General features: G+C 45.2%; 1 protein-coding gene across 1 annotated transcript in view; it reads left to right on the top strand.

Moving 5' to 3' along the window:
* PSMD1 (proteasome 26S subunit, non-ATPase 1) overlaps positions 1 to 17523 on the top strand; it is a 111303-nt gene that overhangs the window by 13752 nt on the left and 80028 nt on the right. Inside the window, exons 11-16 of the mRNA XM_019532870.1 lie at positions 1054 to 1132; positions 2063 to 2236; positions 4104 to 4215; positions 5684 to 5880; positions 6295 to 6390; positions 7016 to 7080. Coding sequence (XP_019388415.1) covers positions 1054 to 1132; positions 2063 to 2236; positions 4104 to 4215; positions 5684 to 5880; positions 6295 to 6390; positions 7016 to 7080 — 723 coding nt within the window. The remainder of the gene's footprint in view (positions 1 to 1053; positions 1133 to 2062; positions 2237 to 4103; positions 4216 to 5683; positions 5881 to 6294; positions 6391 to 7015; positions 7081 to 17523) is intronic.

The following is a 17523-nucleotide window of genomic DNA, read 5'->3' as shown; positions in this document are numbered from 1 at the left end:
GACCACTCTCCTTGGACACCTGGCTCCCCTCCCCCCCAGGACCTCAGCGCTTCTCCAACTATCCTCCTTAGCTCATTGAAGTCTGCCCTCCTAAAATCTAGGGCTGCTGCCTTACTGCATGCCTTTGCAGTTTGGCAGTTAATTGCGTAATATATTTAATGTGTAGCAGGGGCCAAAAGGAGATTGAGCCAAAAATTTCCAACACAAGAAAAAGTGGATATAGAATGAAATTAAACGGTGGAAAATTCAGATTCTATGAAAGGAAATGCTTTTTGCGCATAGCATGAATTTTGACTGTGGAACATGTTCCCTCTGGCAGTTGTTGAGGTCAAGAGTTTAGATGTTGGATCATTATTTTGGGATGGCGAGAATAATTGGTCCAGAATTGTTGTAATCAGCTATGATATATTTTTGGAAGGGATGATATTAAACTAGGAGCAATGGGGCTGAAGCCAATCCTAACTATTGGAGACCAGCGTGAGGCCATGTTGGTGGTGGGGGCAGAATGTTCCACAGCAGACTACTACGTGACTTTTTTTTGCACTTCCCTTGGCATTTGGTGCTAGGTGCTAGTGAAGATGGCACTGGGCTGAATGGATTATGAGCCTGATTCATTCAGATAGCCCCTGTGTTCTGATCAGTCAAGGATGGCTTTTTGGCAAGCTTTGAACTTGTGCAGATCCAGGCTGGGGGCTGAATTAACAAGAAGAAGTGACGAAAGGGACCATTTATATGATCCAGTTGACCCTCCCAGCCAAGAACAGTTTCCAGTTCTCTCTTTCGGAAAAAAAGCACTGCTTGAGCCCATGGCAGGGTCTTTGAAGCATGAAGACAGGCTGACCTAGGTCTGCATTGTTGTAAAATGAGCTGCTCACTTGTGTGATTGCTGGTGTTGAGCCAAAATTCAGAGCTGGCGAAGGGCAAGTGCAGAGCACAAGAGGTCTCCATCTCCCTGTCTCCCACAGCTGCCTGCTGTTTTGAAAGTAATCTTTGCTTCTGACATATCACCAGGGGTAACAACTGTACTGAAACCCAGGCTTTTTCTCATTCCAGAGATAATTTGGAGTGGCTGGCCAGAGCCACTAACTGGGCAAAGTTTACTGCTACTGCCAGCCTGGGGGTCATACATAAGGTAACATTACATTTGTATTTCTTCACGTAATAAAAGCTCTTCTCTTGTTGTCACTGAAATTGTTTTCTCTGGGAATGTGTTTGCCCAGCTTGATTTTAAAACTTGGTTAGGAATCGAAGCCAGTAACAGGACCTTGTCCTTGTCGGGGCATATGGCTGGCTCATGAGTGTCTCCATTCCACCTTGGACCTTTCAGATTCAGTGCAGGGATAGTGGGTTAAAGAAGAGCAGGAAGTTTTGTAGTTTTTGTACCCAGTTCTTTAATAAAGCAGCCTGATTGTTGAGCCAAATATGCGTCTTGGTCCAGTCTGGAGAAGAGAAAACTGAATGGGGATTTAATAACAGTCTTCTACTCTCCAAAATGGGAGTCAGAAGAGCTGGACTGTTCTCAGTGTGTGCAGATGACAGGACAAGGAGCAATGGGTTCAAGTTGCAGCAAGGGAAGTTGAGGTTAGATGTTGGAAAAGTCTTTCTCACTAGGAGGGTAGTAAGACACTGGAAAGGGATGCTCAGACAAGTTGTGGAGTCTCCATCCTTGGAGATTTTTAAGACCTCGGTAGACAAAGCCTTGGTTGGCATGATCTAGTCAGGGCTGGTCCTGCTTTGAGCAGGGGGTTGGACTAGATGTGAGCTCCCAACATCCCTTCCAACACTTATTTTCTATGATTCTATGATTTGTTTGCTTTGTAGAGTGATTGAGTGACTCTTTTGTACTTGTGCCTTTTTGTGAACAAACTGCAAAAGTGATAATAACGGGAACACTGCATGTGCTGGTGTTGGGGAAGGCCAGTACTGCACCACACTACGGAGAATGATGGATTAAGCAGATGTTTACTCCCGATAAACGTCTTTATAACTCAACATACTTTTCCCTTTTTTCTCATTTTTTTTCTTCTTTCTCTATACCCTGTTGGTCAATGAACTTTTGTAGGGTCATGAGAAGGAAGCACTACAGTTAATGGCTACTTACCTGCCCAAGGACACCTCTCCGGGGTCAGCCTATCAGGAGGGTGGAGGCCTCTACGCTTTGGGTCTCATTCATGCTAATCATGGGGGTGACATCATTGACTATTTGCTGAACCAGCTGAAGAATGCCAGTAATGACGTACGTATAAGGTTTAAGTTGTTCTGGTCTGAGTGTCCAGGAGTGCACTAAATGCTTTGCTAAAACATGCCTCTGAACTTGCTGTAGATCTGACCCGAGACAGTGAATGAGGATGACAAATAGCATAAAAGCAATAAGTAACACAGTGGCTTATGGAAAGCTGCATGGTGCGCTGCTTATACACCTTGATGGTCCCCTTCAATGCAGTGCTTACTTTCAGCATCCTTCACATTCCCAACACAAGTGGGAAGTGAGCAAGTGCGAGTAGGAGGCATTTGAATCCTAAAGGCCTCTGGGTTTGGGACTTGCACGTAGGATGCCTGGCATGGATTTGGGAGTATCTGAAGCACCAGACTGAGTCTGCTGGTAGTAGCGTCTCGCAGACCTGAACAATTGAGTTCTGTTCAGTCAAAATTTGAAATTTATTTTGGAACTGATTTGGCCCTGGAGACGCAATTTTATTTTATTTAAAAAAAAAGAAAGAAAGGAAGAAGTGGAATTTGAGGAAGGAGTTGTGAATTTGTATTTCAGCCTTCATTATACTTATTGTCTATAGCAGCTGCTATAGGTCTCATGGCTTCAGGGACATCATTGTGGTCTAGCAGAGTTATACCAGTGTTATGTGGCTATGGGTAAGAGGTGAATCAGTTCGAAGTTTGACTGATTTTTAAATCAACCCAGTGACATTAGTTATACACCAGTTCCCAGTTCCCAGTTGCAGGGTGCAGTGCCCTGAGAATAGAACTTTCTTCCTGCTTTGTCCCTGTGAGCTTTCTTAGGCGTGTTGTTATGGCAGGCTAGAAGGCTACTTAGGGAGATACAGGTAGAGCAACCAATTACTGGACTTTCTTCCCTGGAGATGGTCCTCTCTGCTAATGGGCAGGGAAAGGATCTGCTCAGTACCTTTGGCAGTTGGCTATGATTTAGTAGCACAACACTGAGGCACTGTTTGGGGCTAACCGTTATTTGCCAAAAGAACAAATCAGGGAATTTACATGCTGCACACAAGGCTTTGTCTGTTATGTGTAATTAGTACTTCATTCAGGATTCGCTCATGGGCTTCTTCAAACCTGGATTTATTCATAGGCTCCTTATTCTTGGAGTAGTTTCGTAATTAATGGTTGTCCAGCCTCCTCCCACCCTCTCTTCTGGGGCATGCCCCGAGTTCCTCTTGGGTTCTACAAATCTTTCTAGCTGCAAAGAGCTAGCTCAGTTTAGTGCTTTGTATTGAATTAATGTTGCCTTCCTCCTATCCTTCAGATCAAGACACTGAGATTTCTTGGCAATCCCTTGCAGTCGAGGCTGATTGTCTTATGTGTGGTTCCTAAGGTGGCTGATGAGGTCGATCCAGGATCGACAGACTCTGCTGCAACCCAGGCACATGTTTCCATGCAGGGTGGGTGGCTCTGGATTCTTGATCCTGTCTGCCATGGCAGTGAATGCCACATAAGTAAATACCTGTATAAGCTTCCAGTCCAGGTGTCTGTTATGCAGTATATTCTGCCTGTTGACATTGCTATGTACATTTGTGGTCCTGTGTAGATAAATCTCTGGCAAGAGAGAAAAGACTCTCTTAGAAAATCTGTAGTGCTTTGCGTGGGGCTTCTACTACTTCTTATGGGATGAGTCCATGGACTGACTTTCTAGAAAGTAGCTTCTGCCTTCTTGATCAGAGAGAACTTGGGAACATACAGAAAAATAGAAGTGGGTTTCACAAAAAAGGGGGCAGCAGCCCATTTTAAGGTTGGGGGGACAGGTTTGTGCACTAAAAGTTGTCAGCTTGAAATGCTGGCTTCTTCACCCGATGTGGATGTCTGTGCACTATAATACATGCATTAATAGGAATGAAAATTGTCATTCTTTGTAGATTGTCCGGCATGGTGGTAGCCTGGGGCTGGGGTTAGCTGCCATGGGCACTGCCCGCCAAGATGTGTATGATCTGCTAAAAACAAACCTCTACCAAGATGATGCAGTGACAGGTAAGCAAGACCCTTTTAAGCAACTAATTATGTGGCCTTACTCACAGGCTATAGATCTGAGTAATTATAGACCATTTCTAGGTTGTTGTTGACATTTTTTTGACCTACAAGGATCTTTTATATTGTGTTAAAGCCGTTATCAGGATTGGAGTGCTGCTGAACTGGCTGCTGTACAAGACTTGGTATAAAATTGCAGCTGCTGTGATTCAATGACATGGTATTCCGTGCTTTGCGTATGGTGCTCAGGCTGCTGACATGTTCAGTTAAAGGCGTGATGGGGTCCAGTTCCCAATCTTAGCTGTTGTGCTTCTGCCCATGTTACGTACGCATGGTAAGAGGTCGGATTGGAGGGTCAAGTCCCAGTCATATCCTGCTGCTGGTACAGGGGCAGCCTAGGATTGTGATCTCGAACTCCCCCTGTGCCAGCAAGTAACAGTCCAAGCATTTAGTGCTCTTGTGACTGGGAGTGCCTGTAGCGCACTGGAACCTTCAAGGCCTTTGGTGTGCTTCCAACCCCAGGAGTGCACCGGTCACATGTTCAGTTTAAGGCATGATGGGAACCAGCCACAAAATTATCATACATTTTATAGTTAGTGGCTTATTGTGTGTTTTGTCATACTGTTAATTGCATGAACACGTGGCTGGGTGACTGCTTAAGATGTGATTAACTGGCTAATCGCATCATAAGTGTGAGGTCTGCCAGGGCCCTCAGAGAACTGTGCCCCCCAATACTTGTGTTTTAAACTGGCTTACACTCTTTCTTCTCAAAAGCCACATGTCACACTGATCTTTCTGGCTGCAGGAGGTTGGATGGAGACCATTGTTGCATTGGCCACAATACACAGAAGAGCAATGTGTGATAATCTAGGCCTCTGTTGGCCTAAGACAGTTTCTGAGTGGCTACAGGCTGTGCAGGCCCCCTCACTTCCCTCCATCCTTCCCCTCCATTACACTGTGCTGGCACCCTGGGTTCCCCTAAGCTGCCTGGCCACAGGATTCCAGGGGCAGGTAGCAGAAACTGGAGGAGGGAGGGAGAGCCAGAGACTCCAGCAGCAATAGCAGGAGAGCAGTGGAGGGAGGGACACCCAGCCTGGGGAGTCTGGGGGGCCACATCTTAACCCCTGTGGGCTTCCTGCAGCTGAAGGTATAAATCTGGCTCCTTTACACAGTGATTTGGTCAAAGAAAGACCCTGTTTAAATACTACTTTATTCCTTGTTGGGTGATTTTTTTTATTATGCTGCTTGCCTGTTAGAGACTTCTTCTTGTGGTACTCTGAAAGCAGCATAGATATGTCTTAGCAGTTTTCCATCTTCCATCTTGCTCATGGGAGATGAGCCACAGGTCTCCTGGACACAGCTGTGTATGTATCTCAGCAGTACAAGGCACCTCCGGGTGTGGTACTGATTAAGGATTAAGCCTGTATTGTGAGCTAAGCATATGTTTCTGCTTTTCTGTCCTGCCGCACAGGTGAGGCAGCGGGCCTGGCATTGGGTCTTGTTATGCTGGGGTCTAAAAATGCTCAGGCCATTGAGGACATGGTTGGCTATGCACAGGAAACGCAGCATGAGAAGATCTTGCGGGGCCTAGCTGTTGGAATTGCGTTGGTGATGTATGGGAGGATGGAGGAGGCGGACGCCCTCATAGAGAGTCTCTGTAGAGATAAGGTGAGAGGTTGCATTTTGACGTCAGTGTTGCATTGCAGAGACTTCCCTTGTCCCTGCTAAAATGTTTTTTTATGTCCTTGTCAAAATGTTCTTACAAATAGCCGGAAACACCAACCTCCGAGTGTTGTGTGACGTTGGTCAGTGCAGCTGTTCTGATGCATCACAGCTTCTGGGCCCTTTCTCCTTTAGGTCATGAGAGTGCAGCTCCTAGTGAGGTGCTCGTAATCAGACGATGTTTCCATCGGCCAGCTGTTCTGTGCCGCCTTGTTGCTAATGAGCAAGTGTTGCGGCTCTGCTGTTTGCTGTTTGTTGGAATCTCCAGCCTCCAGGAATTGAACGGACTTGGAGACTGAGCTCTCACGACTTTGCTGTACTTGTAGAAACCTTTGTTGAAGTATGCTCTCTCTCTTCTAGGATCCAATCCTCCGACGCTCAGGAATGTACACTGTAGCTATGGCTTACTGCGGCTCAGGGAACAACAAGGCTATCAGACGTCTGCTCCACGTAGCTGTAAGTACTGCAGACTGCGTGGACTACCTAGGCTAGTGCACAACCCACCCAACACATTGATAGGACTTTCCATTGGCAATGTCAGTGCTCTAATCAGAAACAGTGATTTAAAAGGATGAGAGGCTGTTTTCTCTCCCTTCTTCATGAAAATAGTAGGATTAGAAGTCACAGGGTCTGCAAATACAAAGCGTAAAGAGACTTCAGCTAAAGGAGGAAGTTAATCTAGCTTGCTAATATGTTAATTTAGTGTTGAAAAGCAAAACGTGGCCCCAGAGTAGTTCTTCGCTGGGAATAAATGTTTCCCATCTCCAAATAACTCTCAACAGTTTATTGTGCTGGGCAGAAAAACAATAACTTTTAAAGCCTTGCGTCTCGGAGCTCTTTGATTGATCTGTGATCTGAAAGAATGGCATTTTAAAACACTTCATGAAATGTGAATGGGAGTCTCTGTCTCCAGGCCTGTACTTCACTAATGTGAAGTACATCCCTCAGTATGACTTAATTTTCTTGCTCTTTCTACTCCTGTATCCCTGATCAAATCATCTGCAGGGCACTAGAGTCAAAGTGTTTCATAGTAGTTAGAGGTTTTGACCATTCTCCTGACATCTTGTTTCCTCTTTAACAGGTGAGCGACGTCAATGATGATGTGAGACGGGCTGCAGTTGAGTCACTTGGTTTCATTCTGTTCAGGTACAGTTTCTCACTCCACTTCTGCAGTCTTCAGTTAGATTTGTCTGTGAGGCTTTTAGAAGGGTCTCATGCTTCATCCAGCTCGCTAACTGTACCAGTTACTAACTTTATGGAAGCTGGAAAGCTGCAGGGTAAAGGGAAAGTACAATCTGAGTCAGTTATAGAAATCATCTCCTGGATGCAGTTTCATTGTGTGCAATTCCATGGATCGTTGGGCATCTTGGTATGTATCTGGGATGAAAGAGAAATGAATTAAAAAAGAAACAAAAAAAAGTGTGGCCTTGAATTATGCTGTGGACAGTGGAAGTGTTTCTCTGAGAAACAGCATGTGAAGCTGAACCACGCTCTGAATTGGTGTTTATGCATTTCAGAACTTACTTTTATAGCAAAATGTTTGCTATCAGCATGACATCATTTGTTTTGAGCTGCGTCTTGGTAGCTTTGTTTCTGCTGTTCTTTGAGAGCGCGGAGAACAGTCGTGCACTTCAAGGGAAAGCTGCAGTTGCTTTAAATCTAAGTACCTGGAGAACTTCTCGGCACCTCACAAAAAACCACTACATGTTACATACGTTGCCCCAGTGACCTGTGTGTGAGGAAACAAGTTCCTGAGGGGCTCTAGTATGTAAAACTTCTGAGTCTTCAATTAAACTCTTCATGAGATTTTTCCGCATCAAGTTGCCAAGTGGGATTAAGCGAGTGATGTCTTGTTAGAGGAAGCATGATTTAGGGGAAGTGCCTGCCTACATCTAGTAAATGGCTAGATAACACTTGAACAGCAGTTTTGCTCATTACATGTCACTTAAGGTACTTTTTTGATTAAGCAAATGCAGTCATTTGTGGCTCCAGTCTTTGCAAATAAATCCTTGGCAGACAGCTTAATGAGCCTTTCAGTAGGTTTCCAGACAAATGGCTCAGTTGCCTGAATACAGTGAGACAGAGTTGGAAAACTTAGATTCTCTGTTCCTTTTGCAGGTTTGAGAGCTTATTAAAAATTGAATGTGCAGCTTCTTGCCAGGCCTCCTTAGACAGCACTTCCAAGACAAATACATCTCCCTAATTGCTGTCTAAAATTTTACTGGAAGCAGTTACTTCTCTAGAACTAACTCTTCAGGTAGGGTATTAAAATTAAGGTTTTGTTTAAATGATGTACGCGTGCGCACGTACACGTATATAAACCTTTTGGTTCCGTAGATGCATGCCAAACAGGACGTGAGTTTTCATATAGAAATCTTTGATACATGCAATGTACTGTGGACTCAGGCGGAGCAAACAGTCTGGCACTCTTCTCTAAAGTAACGTTCCTGTTATTGCAGTTGTTGATGTTGCACTTTACAACACCTCAGGCAAAGTGTGCTTATTGAATTGGGGGGGTAGAAACTGTAGTTCTTTGGGGCATTCATGTGTTGGGAGGATGGCTGTACATGTCCGCATGGGAGTCCAGGTTCTTGCGAGGCCCAAGAGCTCAAGGGGGAGAGCTAGGAAGAGGTGGTGAATGGCTGGCATCGTTTTAGTGATCAAGTGGAAGTTTCTGAGCTCGCCAGTGATGAAGAGGAGGAGGAAAGGGGAGGGCCATGAGGTAAGGAGAGGTGGTGGTGAGGCCATGAGTGGCATGTGGGGATGGAGGGAAGCCCAAATTTTAGACTTGGAGAGATCCCTTATGGATAGCTCTTCCTGAGTGTATAATCTGAACACCTGCATCTTGCCTTTGGGTGTCCAAGTCAAAACAGGTCTTGAACCGTTCTTGGTGATGGGTCATGACAAGGCTTTCATTGCTAAGCCTTTACTTCTCTCGGAAGATGTTCCTTGTCTGACAGTCCCAAGGCATGTTGAATTTAGGCTGGCTCTCTGTTGGGTACGGATATTTAATGCTGTTTCTGGAAGTGAAACAGGTGCTGATTGGCGAAGTAACTTGATGCAAGTTGCTTGGATTCCTCGTTGTTACTGCACTGTGAGAGCCGCCTTCCTGGCTCAGTAGAGCTGTTCCTCCATGGACAGCAGAGGTCGTTGCTAAACAGCAATGTGAAAGGCTTGCTGCTTTGTTCCGTGCTGTGCTGTGACCCCCCCCCAGGAGGTCATTTCCTGAAAAGGCCAAGTACTCCCCTTGCTCCATGAGTTTTGATCAAAAGCAGAAGAGACTGAATCAAGTTAGCTGCCCCTGTTCTGGTTTGTAGGCTTCATGTTTCAGTGCAAAGATCTGTTCTTCCATTGCACAGTGCCCTCAATGCCAGCTGGTAACTCTCTATTGCTGGGATGGGCAAAATGTGGCCTGGGGGCCGAATGCAGCCTGCCAGGCCATTCTATCCGGCCTGCAGGGCCCCTAAAAAATTTAGAAAATTAATATTTACCTGCCCCCGGCAGCCTGTCATATGGCCCTCGATGGCTTGCCAAAACTCGGTAAGTGTCCCTCTGCCCAAAATAATTGCCCGCCCCTGCTCTATTGTGCTCTTTGCACATGGTTTGCTGGTTGCAGAAAGGCAGGCAGGGATAGAGGATTGTAAGCAGGAGTTAAAGTCCTGCTTGAAGAGATGCATCATGACCTATGAGCTGGGTTGGTAGCAGACTGCTAATGCCCTGCTGGAGGGCAGGATACAGTTCCAGTCCCACATCTGCTCATTTGCTCAGCCCTTTAGAGGCAGAAGGCTTGGTATCCAGTGAGAGGACCATGCCTTATTTCTTAACAGTAATGACCTGGTCTTGGTAAAGAAGATATAAGCAACAATAAAAAAGACCCTCGAAAAATCACAGCTTCAGCATGGGCTGTTCAAGGGAGCTAGGGTCCAACGTGGAAGTAGTGCTCGCTGTTCCCTGGATGAAAGCGTTCGGTCTTGGCTCTGACCGGGGGATATCACAGTTCTGGCTCCTGACTTAATCATTGTGGCTTTGGATACATAACTTAACTTCCCTTGGTCTGCACTCCCTGTCTCTAAAATGGGAACAGTGTATTTGCCTTAAATGCTGCAAGAGGCTCAGGTGAAAAGGCCTGTGCAAAACAGTACTTATTGCTACTGAAGAAGTGTAAATGCATATATGTTTGTATTATGCTAATGTGTATAGACCATAAAAGGGCATATTGTAAACATCGGTCCCAGCCTCAGAGTTTTTCATCTCTTAGGAAAGGAGGGAGAGAAATAATCACGGGGCCAGGGGAGGTAGGTTGTAAAGTACAGGGTAACAAATATATGATGATTACATACAGACCTTAGCTGGTCATTGGGAGGTCTTGCAACTCTTCCATGTTGTTGGTGTTTCTTGTGTGTTGTAGGGAAGAGGTGAAGAGTTTTGAGAAGGACCTTGGAGGAAAGCACTGGTAGCTTCCTAGAGTTTGACCAGGAGTATGCCCCACTGGTGAGGGTCATTGTGGGAGGAAGCCCAGAAGGGCTCATCAGGGAATTGGCTGATGGAGGGAAGTGCTGTTGATGAGCAGAGTGTGGGTGTATCAGTAAGGTGAGGCCAGGCTATGAAAAACTTGGTAAGAACGCACCAGAAGTTATTGCTGAAATTACTGGGGGAGCCAGGAAGGGACTTGGAGAACGGGCAGCGTGGTTAAATCGGTGAGTTCAATGGCAGGGGGAGGGAGGACAGAGGACTGTACAGATGGGTGTCATTGTGTGCATTCACATCTGGAGGCTTTCCATTCTAGACTGCTGTCCACCAATCACCACTAACAGAACAAAACAACATGTTCTGGAAATCGGACCCTATAAAGGTAGATAAAGTTGCATACTCAGAAACTGGGTTACCAAAACCCCACCGAACATCTCAGTCACCAGTTACAAAAGTGTTCCCTGCTTCATCCTCTGCTTCAGTTCTTTGGGCTGTGCGCTGAGATTTATAGCACACGTTAGTCCTCCTAGCCTGGTTCATAAATAGCTGGGCTTCTCTGTGTGGGCAGCAGGTGTCTCCCAAGAGCTGCTCTTCTGTCCCGTACGTGGGCACAACCCGATCTTCTCCAACCAGGCAGCTAGGTTCTGCTCAAAGCCAACTGGGCCTGTTTAGTTGACCCTGCGTCTGTATACAGAGTAAAGATTCCACACGCTCCTTCCATATTTCAGGGATCTTTCACCCAAACAGGTTTTGACACAACATTTTTGCTCTCTGATTTCATTGTTGCTTCTTGGCACATGCAGGACATAATTGGGAACTGATAGTTTCCTGCCAGACCTGGAGGCTTTCAGAGCTCTGATCTGAACCAGTTACCATGTGCTGGCATCCCCCTGGAGCACCGGGTACCAATCTGATTGTCTTCTCTGCCTTTGCCTCTCCCCAAATTCAATGTCATATGGCCCCATTGTCTCCACGGCACTTCCGAATGATTGGGAGAGATGGGACCTCCCACGTGGCACATAGTGAGTGCCTCTTGAAACAAAGCTGCAGATCGTGTGCAGGCTGAAATCCCCAACAAGGGAGCTGGAAACCCAAACTTCCTCTCATTCCCACTCATCTCGTTGATCCTTACTGCAGACTTGGCTCCTGCCTTCATCCAAACTGTCCAACCCACGTGAGGGTGAGGAGCCCTAAATACAAGGCTACCAGGACACACAACTTTTATCTCTACTGCCAGTCTAGTGAGACAAGAGATTCACATGTGGATGCGTAACCACAGCAAATACACTCATCAGCCTTGGAGAACTGAAGACCCAGGCCTTCTTGTGTGGTAGTAAAGAGCAGTTATTAACACGCTCCAGCCTGTGCCTTTTAGAGCAGGCCTTTGCTTTCTGAAGCTCCCATCAGTGTCACAGTTCTTGGGCACTGAGCACTTCTGAAAGACACGGCTGCTGAACCCTGGCAAGCTCGCGAGCTACACCCTGCTCACTGGAGAGGAGTATGCTGCCTGCAGAGAGTGTATGCTGTATTGGTTTGTGGGGTGGAGGTCAGGCTCTGATCTGGGCTTCGTGCAGAGTGGTACCTGGGACTTGGCTGCTGCAGAGTGCCTCCATGCTCGCTGGGTGGAGAAGAAATAGTAATGGAGCAAAGTTACAGGCTGTAGCATGTCTGCCCTTCCAGGTATGTGGTTGCTTTCTTGGGAAGTAGAAGCTCTTCATTGCCCAGGGGTTGCCAAGTGAGGATGTGGCTGTCAGAAGGGCACCACTAGCCTCATCCTTTGCTCGTCATCTGTAGAAGCAGGAAGCAGAAGGCTTATTTTAAACCCCAGTAGTGTGAAGCCCCCTTGTTTAGTAACATTTTAATATATGAAGGTCAACTTGCATTGCTTTGGCAATTGCCTTTCCCTTAAAGGAAGCCTTCAGTTTTCTATTAAGTTACCTCTGTGGCCTTCAGAGTAACTTGCAGATGAGCCATCTCCTAAACCCAGGCAAGCTCAAGGCCGAAACAGTTCAAGGACTTAAGAGTGCCATTTGAAGGCTAATTGGATGCGTTTGCGTGGGAGAGCTGATGAAGAGTAGGTATCCGCTACCAGCAAGAGTCAATGGCCTGACGGTCACTAGACGTTTCACATGCAGCCGGGCGTTACTGCTCTCATGCAAGTTATTCCTTCATGGGAAGCGTCTTCTCTTGGACTTGAAAAGTTCTCACAGCTTTATTAAACCTAATCTCTGAACACAGTGGCTCAAGCCTCCCAGCCCAAATGATACGATTCATCTTTAGGGCTGTTGTGTGGTCAAAGCTTCCCATGACATCTACTTAAAAAAAAAAAAAAAAAAAGAGATGTTGAACCCTCTGCAGTTGGTTCCAGCAAGGAAGTCATGGAGACAGGATCAAAGTGAAAGAGTGGATTTGTTTAATAAGATCCACATTTTCCCTAGGGAAGTCATGCCACCCTGGCAGGGGAAATATTGCTGCTAGTTCCATCAGAGTTTCCCAGCAGGCTACTTAAGTATCTCTTCCCTGTGGGCTGCCGGCAGTCCGGTGAAGTTCTCTCACAGCATGTTCTTAATGAAGACAAGACAGATTTTGCCCCCTGTCCCTCTCCTCCCCTAGCACACAACACCACGTTAAAGTACTGCATCTGAAACAACTTGAGAGTGAAGTGTTCGAATGACACCAAAAAGATTTATTGAGCACAGGGAAACACTGACATTTAATCAATGTATGTCTGTAGTGACATATTCACATTTTCAGATTACTTTATGTATCAAGCATCCCTAATTGTTTTCCAGTCCTTTCAGGGGCTGTTTATGAATAAATTGACTTCCTCTAAGATTGCAACTATGCTGAAGCTGATCGTTCGAGTGGATGTCATGCTTCTGCAAGGGGTGGATGTTACCACGTGTACATGAAAATAATTCTTTAGGAGCTAACTGTCTCTGCTTACGTACATGTAGCTCCCCTTGACTTCTGGCAGAGAGTATATTTACGGTTGAGATTGGGGCTTGGCCTTTCTGTTGCAGTCGCTGAGAGCTCCCTAGTGAAACAAAATAAAAATGTAATAAAATCTGACATTTCTGAATTTTTTTTTTTGAATGCAGCAGTGTGCGAGGAGATTAACAGCTTTTTTTCTTTCTTTCTCCCTTTCTTTCTTAACACAAGCTGTTATAATCCAGGACATAAAGGCTATAGTTTGTTGTCCATCACTTGAGATCTCTAAATCAAAAGAAGACATCATTCAGCCTAAAAAAGATGCTTTTGTTTCACCCATGGGTTATTAAGCTGGCTGTAGGAATTGTAATTCAATGGCGTAATTCAATAGGGAGGCCAAACTACCTGATCAGAATGGTTCTCTGAGCCCTCAATCTCTGAATCCCTTTTCTCTCTTCTGTAGTGCATTTTCGTCTTTGAAGTAGATTTGAACATAAATTCAGACAGATGGAATCACCTTAATTATTACTGCACAAAACACCTCTGATGCAAAGAAATGCAGTACTTAAATCATAGCCTTGATTCTTGCTTGACTCGAAAATGTGCTCTTGCCATTGAAGAGTGCTAGAATCTTGCTGTAGCATGAATACGATTGCGAGAGGATCCATACCTAGATAATAACGTGGGTAAATAGTTAAGTACCTTAAACAATACAGCGGTTATCCAAAGCTTAGGAGAGCACGCCTACTCCAGTTTGGAAAAATATAGTGATGGCCTTGACACTGATACATGGAAGAACTGAGTTTGTGTAGTGGAAGGAAAAATACCTACCTCTGGGATCCTTCTCTGTGCACTGGGGCTTCAGGGTAGAGGAGTGTGACAGCTACTAGTAATTACAGTTTCCTTTTCAGTTAAACCACCAGTGTTTTACTGCAGTACCTCTTAGGTTTGCATCCCAGATCACTTCAGATCATCTCTTGATTTGAAGGTATTCAGCATTGCTCTCTCAGCATTTGACTCCAAGGCTGTTGGTTGATTGGAAGGGGTGTGAAAGGCCTTGGGGAAAGTCTTCACCTTTGCATCGTGGAAGCTAACCTTACCGTGCTTGGTAAGCCCATCAGTATACTGGGGGTTGAACTGCATGTGGGCTGCCTTTCTGCTAAGTGCTCCGTTTGCTTTGCCTGACTCCAGACCTCTGGCCTCATGATCGCAACGCAGGGCTCAGCAGATCGGCAGAAGAATTGCTGTTGCCGACACAGGTGTCATTTCGGGAGCGGAGCAGTGGCAGCCCCGTTAGTTGTAGCTCAAGATGTGAGCCTACCAGAGCACAGGTTGGAGGTCTGCTTGAGAGCTGGGCTGTTCAACATGCTCATTGCTAGCTTGTTGGCTCGCAGCGATGGGGAGCTTATTAATTACATTTCCCACCCCTCAAGGGGGTACACATTGTGTTGAATTAAGGGGATACAGACTGTGTAAAGTTAAATATAACATGGATGTTAAAAATTTTGGATTGCACAGCTTTGGGTGGGAGGGTTTTAAAGCACAAATTCTTATGGGCATCTTTAAAATGTTGTTATAAAGCAACAGGGGGGCACGAATCAACCCGAGAAGTCTGGGAGGTCAGTGGGGATTGCAAGGCAGCACAAAAAGCAATGTGATGAAACAGCCAGTTGAAGGATTAGAGTGGCCTGTTTACTTTTCTGCAGTGTGTCTGTGTCCTCTCCTCTGCCCGGCTCTCTCCACTGATGCTCATGGGCTACAAATCTTATCTCATTACTGCTGTTTATATGTTAACCCTCCATTCTAACCAAGTGGTTTATAAAATATTTATTGGAGCTGTTGGAAAACAGCATTTAAACCGTTTATACTTTCTGGGTATTCTGCCTTGCCAGTCTCTTTAAAGCACAGCAACAACCACAGCTGTATTTTTTAATTAATTTCCTGCACTACTAAGACCCTGTTGTTTTTTCAGACTAGTAAGAATTTATAGAATTGTTAATTTTATGCCCGCTTTTACTTCCTCCTTTGTTTTTTGCTCAGCTTGGAGGGTGGAGCTTGCCTTGCTTGCCTGGTCAGTGGGGTTTTTTTATCTTTTGCATCAGAGCAGTTATCCCCCATGTTAGCTGGTCTGTAGGATACAATGCTGAGCAAGTAACACTGTGGACAGCATCATATTTTGCTGTCTCATTGAAAGGCAGGTTCTTTGGGTAAATGTGATTATCTTTTATTAGACCAGCTGAGTTGGTGAAAGCAACGTTTTTTGAGACTGCAAGTGATGTTGGATGATCTTGCAGGGAGTGTATTGCCTGTAAGCTATGGGTTGGGAACTGCTGCATCACAGCAAAACATCTTTGCAAACACTTCAAATGCATGAAATGTAGGGTGGAAACCTATAAATAAAAGCAAACCTGCCTGGGCAGACAAAGTCTGAACCTGAGACATTGTCTACTGAAAAGACGCACTGAAAGAGGTAACTCTCTTTTTATGAGATCTTAGAAAAGTAGGGCTGGAAAAGACCTCAGGAGGTCACATCTAGTCCAACCCTTTGCTTAAGGCAGGACCTTCCTGGCCAAGTGTCTGTCTAACCTCTTACAGTGATGGCGATTCCACCGTCTCTCTAGGCAGTTTGTTCCAGTGATGAACCAATTCTTCCTAATCTCTACCTAAATGTCCCTTATACCTATTTACACTGTTACTCCTAGTGCTGTACCCTGCAGCTGCAGAGAACAGTCTTAACTCCATCCTGTTTATAACCACCTTTTTAGGTAGTTGCAGATTGTTATCAAATCCTGTCCCCTGTCTCTTAGTCATGTTCTCTCCATACTAAATCATCCTTTTTCGTGCAGCCTTTCCTTATCACATACTTTGTGATAGTTGTAGTACAGTCTAATCTGCCAGTCACTGGGGAGAAAAGAATCTCTTCTGTGCATTATAAAAATTGTCTCTATTAATTAGCTTTAAACTTTGCTCTTAAATTAGGTAGCAGAGATGTGTGTGTGTGGGTTATGCTGAATTCATACTAGAAAGCACATATCAGTGAGCTGGATCTGTAAATGATTTTCCTGGCTTTGTATTTCATAGATAATCCTGACACTTGAAACCAGCCCTAAATTGCCAAATTAAAAAGAAAAACATTCCAGACATTAGCCTTGCTCCCTCAGACCCCCCAGGCAGTCTGTTTTCTGCAGGCCTTGTGACCTGTCTTTTTGCAAAAGGCAGATTGCACTTTTATGTGGGTAGTTGCATAGGGGTCTGAGTGCCATCCTGCTGTGATCTATACTGGATGTGTTCTTGGTGCCTTAATCAGGAAGGGGAAACATTAAGAGAAGCAAGCCCAATTGTTAATTCTTGCGTGGAAAAGGTTAAAAGGGTTTTGTTTGTTCTTTCACCTTTTGAGCAATTTTCTCTTTATTTGCCTTTGTCATTTCTCTCGAAAGGGACCCTTTGTTCTTAAAAACAAATGTGCACTCAATGGTGGGAGAAACGCCTTCTTGATGATTAAAAAATATGAAAATAGAAATGGTTCAGATTTAAAACATTCCTCAGTGCCTGCAATTTTGCATTGGGTTAAAACCAGAAACTGAGCTTGAACAAATGTCAGTGGCCAGTCTGTTTTTTCTGACCAAACCAGATGGTCTGGAAAAAAATAGCAAAAAGTAATCAGAGAATTGTAGGCAAGTAGGGCCAGAAGGGCCCTCAGGATGTCTTCTAGTCCATCCCTCTGCCCAAGCTAGGATCATCTCTCACTAAACCATCCCAGCCAAGCATCTGTCCAACTAGCTCTTGAAAATTTCCAGGGATGGAGATGCCATCATTTCTCTAGGAAGCTGTTCCAGTGTTTGACCACCCTCATGGCCAGAAAGCTCCTCCTAATCTCCAGCCTAAATTTGTTGCAGGTTGAGGCCATTTCTCCTAGTCTTGTCCCCTATTACCAGAGAGAAAACCCATCTCCATCCTCTCTGTAATTGCTCTTCAGGTATTTGGAGGCTGTTTTCAAGTCTTCCTCCTTCAGTCTTCTCTTCTCCAGGCTACATAACTTATTTTCTTCAGCCTTTCCTCATTAGCGAGGCTTCCCAGGCCTCTGATCATTTTTTATCAGTCTCTACTGGACTCTCTCCAACCTGCCCACATCTTTGTTTTGACATGTGGGGCCCAAAACTGGGCACAGTGCTCCAGGTGAGGCCTCAC

This window comes from Crocodylus porosus, unplaced genomic scaffold (assembly GCF_001723895.1).
Source record: "Crocodylus porosus isolate Cpor-Errol unplaced genomic scaffold, CroPor_comp1, whole genome shotgun sequence".
Classification (NCBI taxonomy): Eukaryota; Metazoa; Chordata; order Crocodylia; family Crocodylidae; genus Crocodylus; species Crocodylus porosus.
The sequence above is the reverse complement of the archived record's forward strand: the minus strand, read 5'-3'. Positions and strand labels throughout refer to the sequence as shown.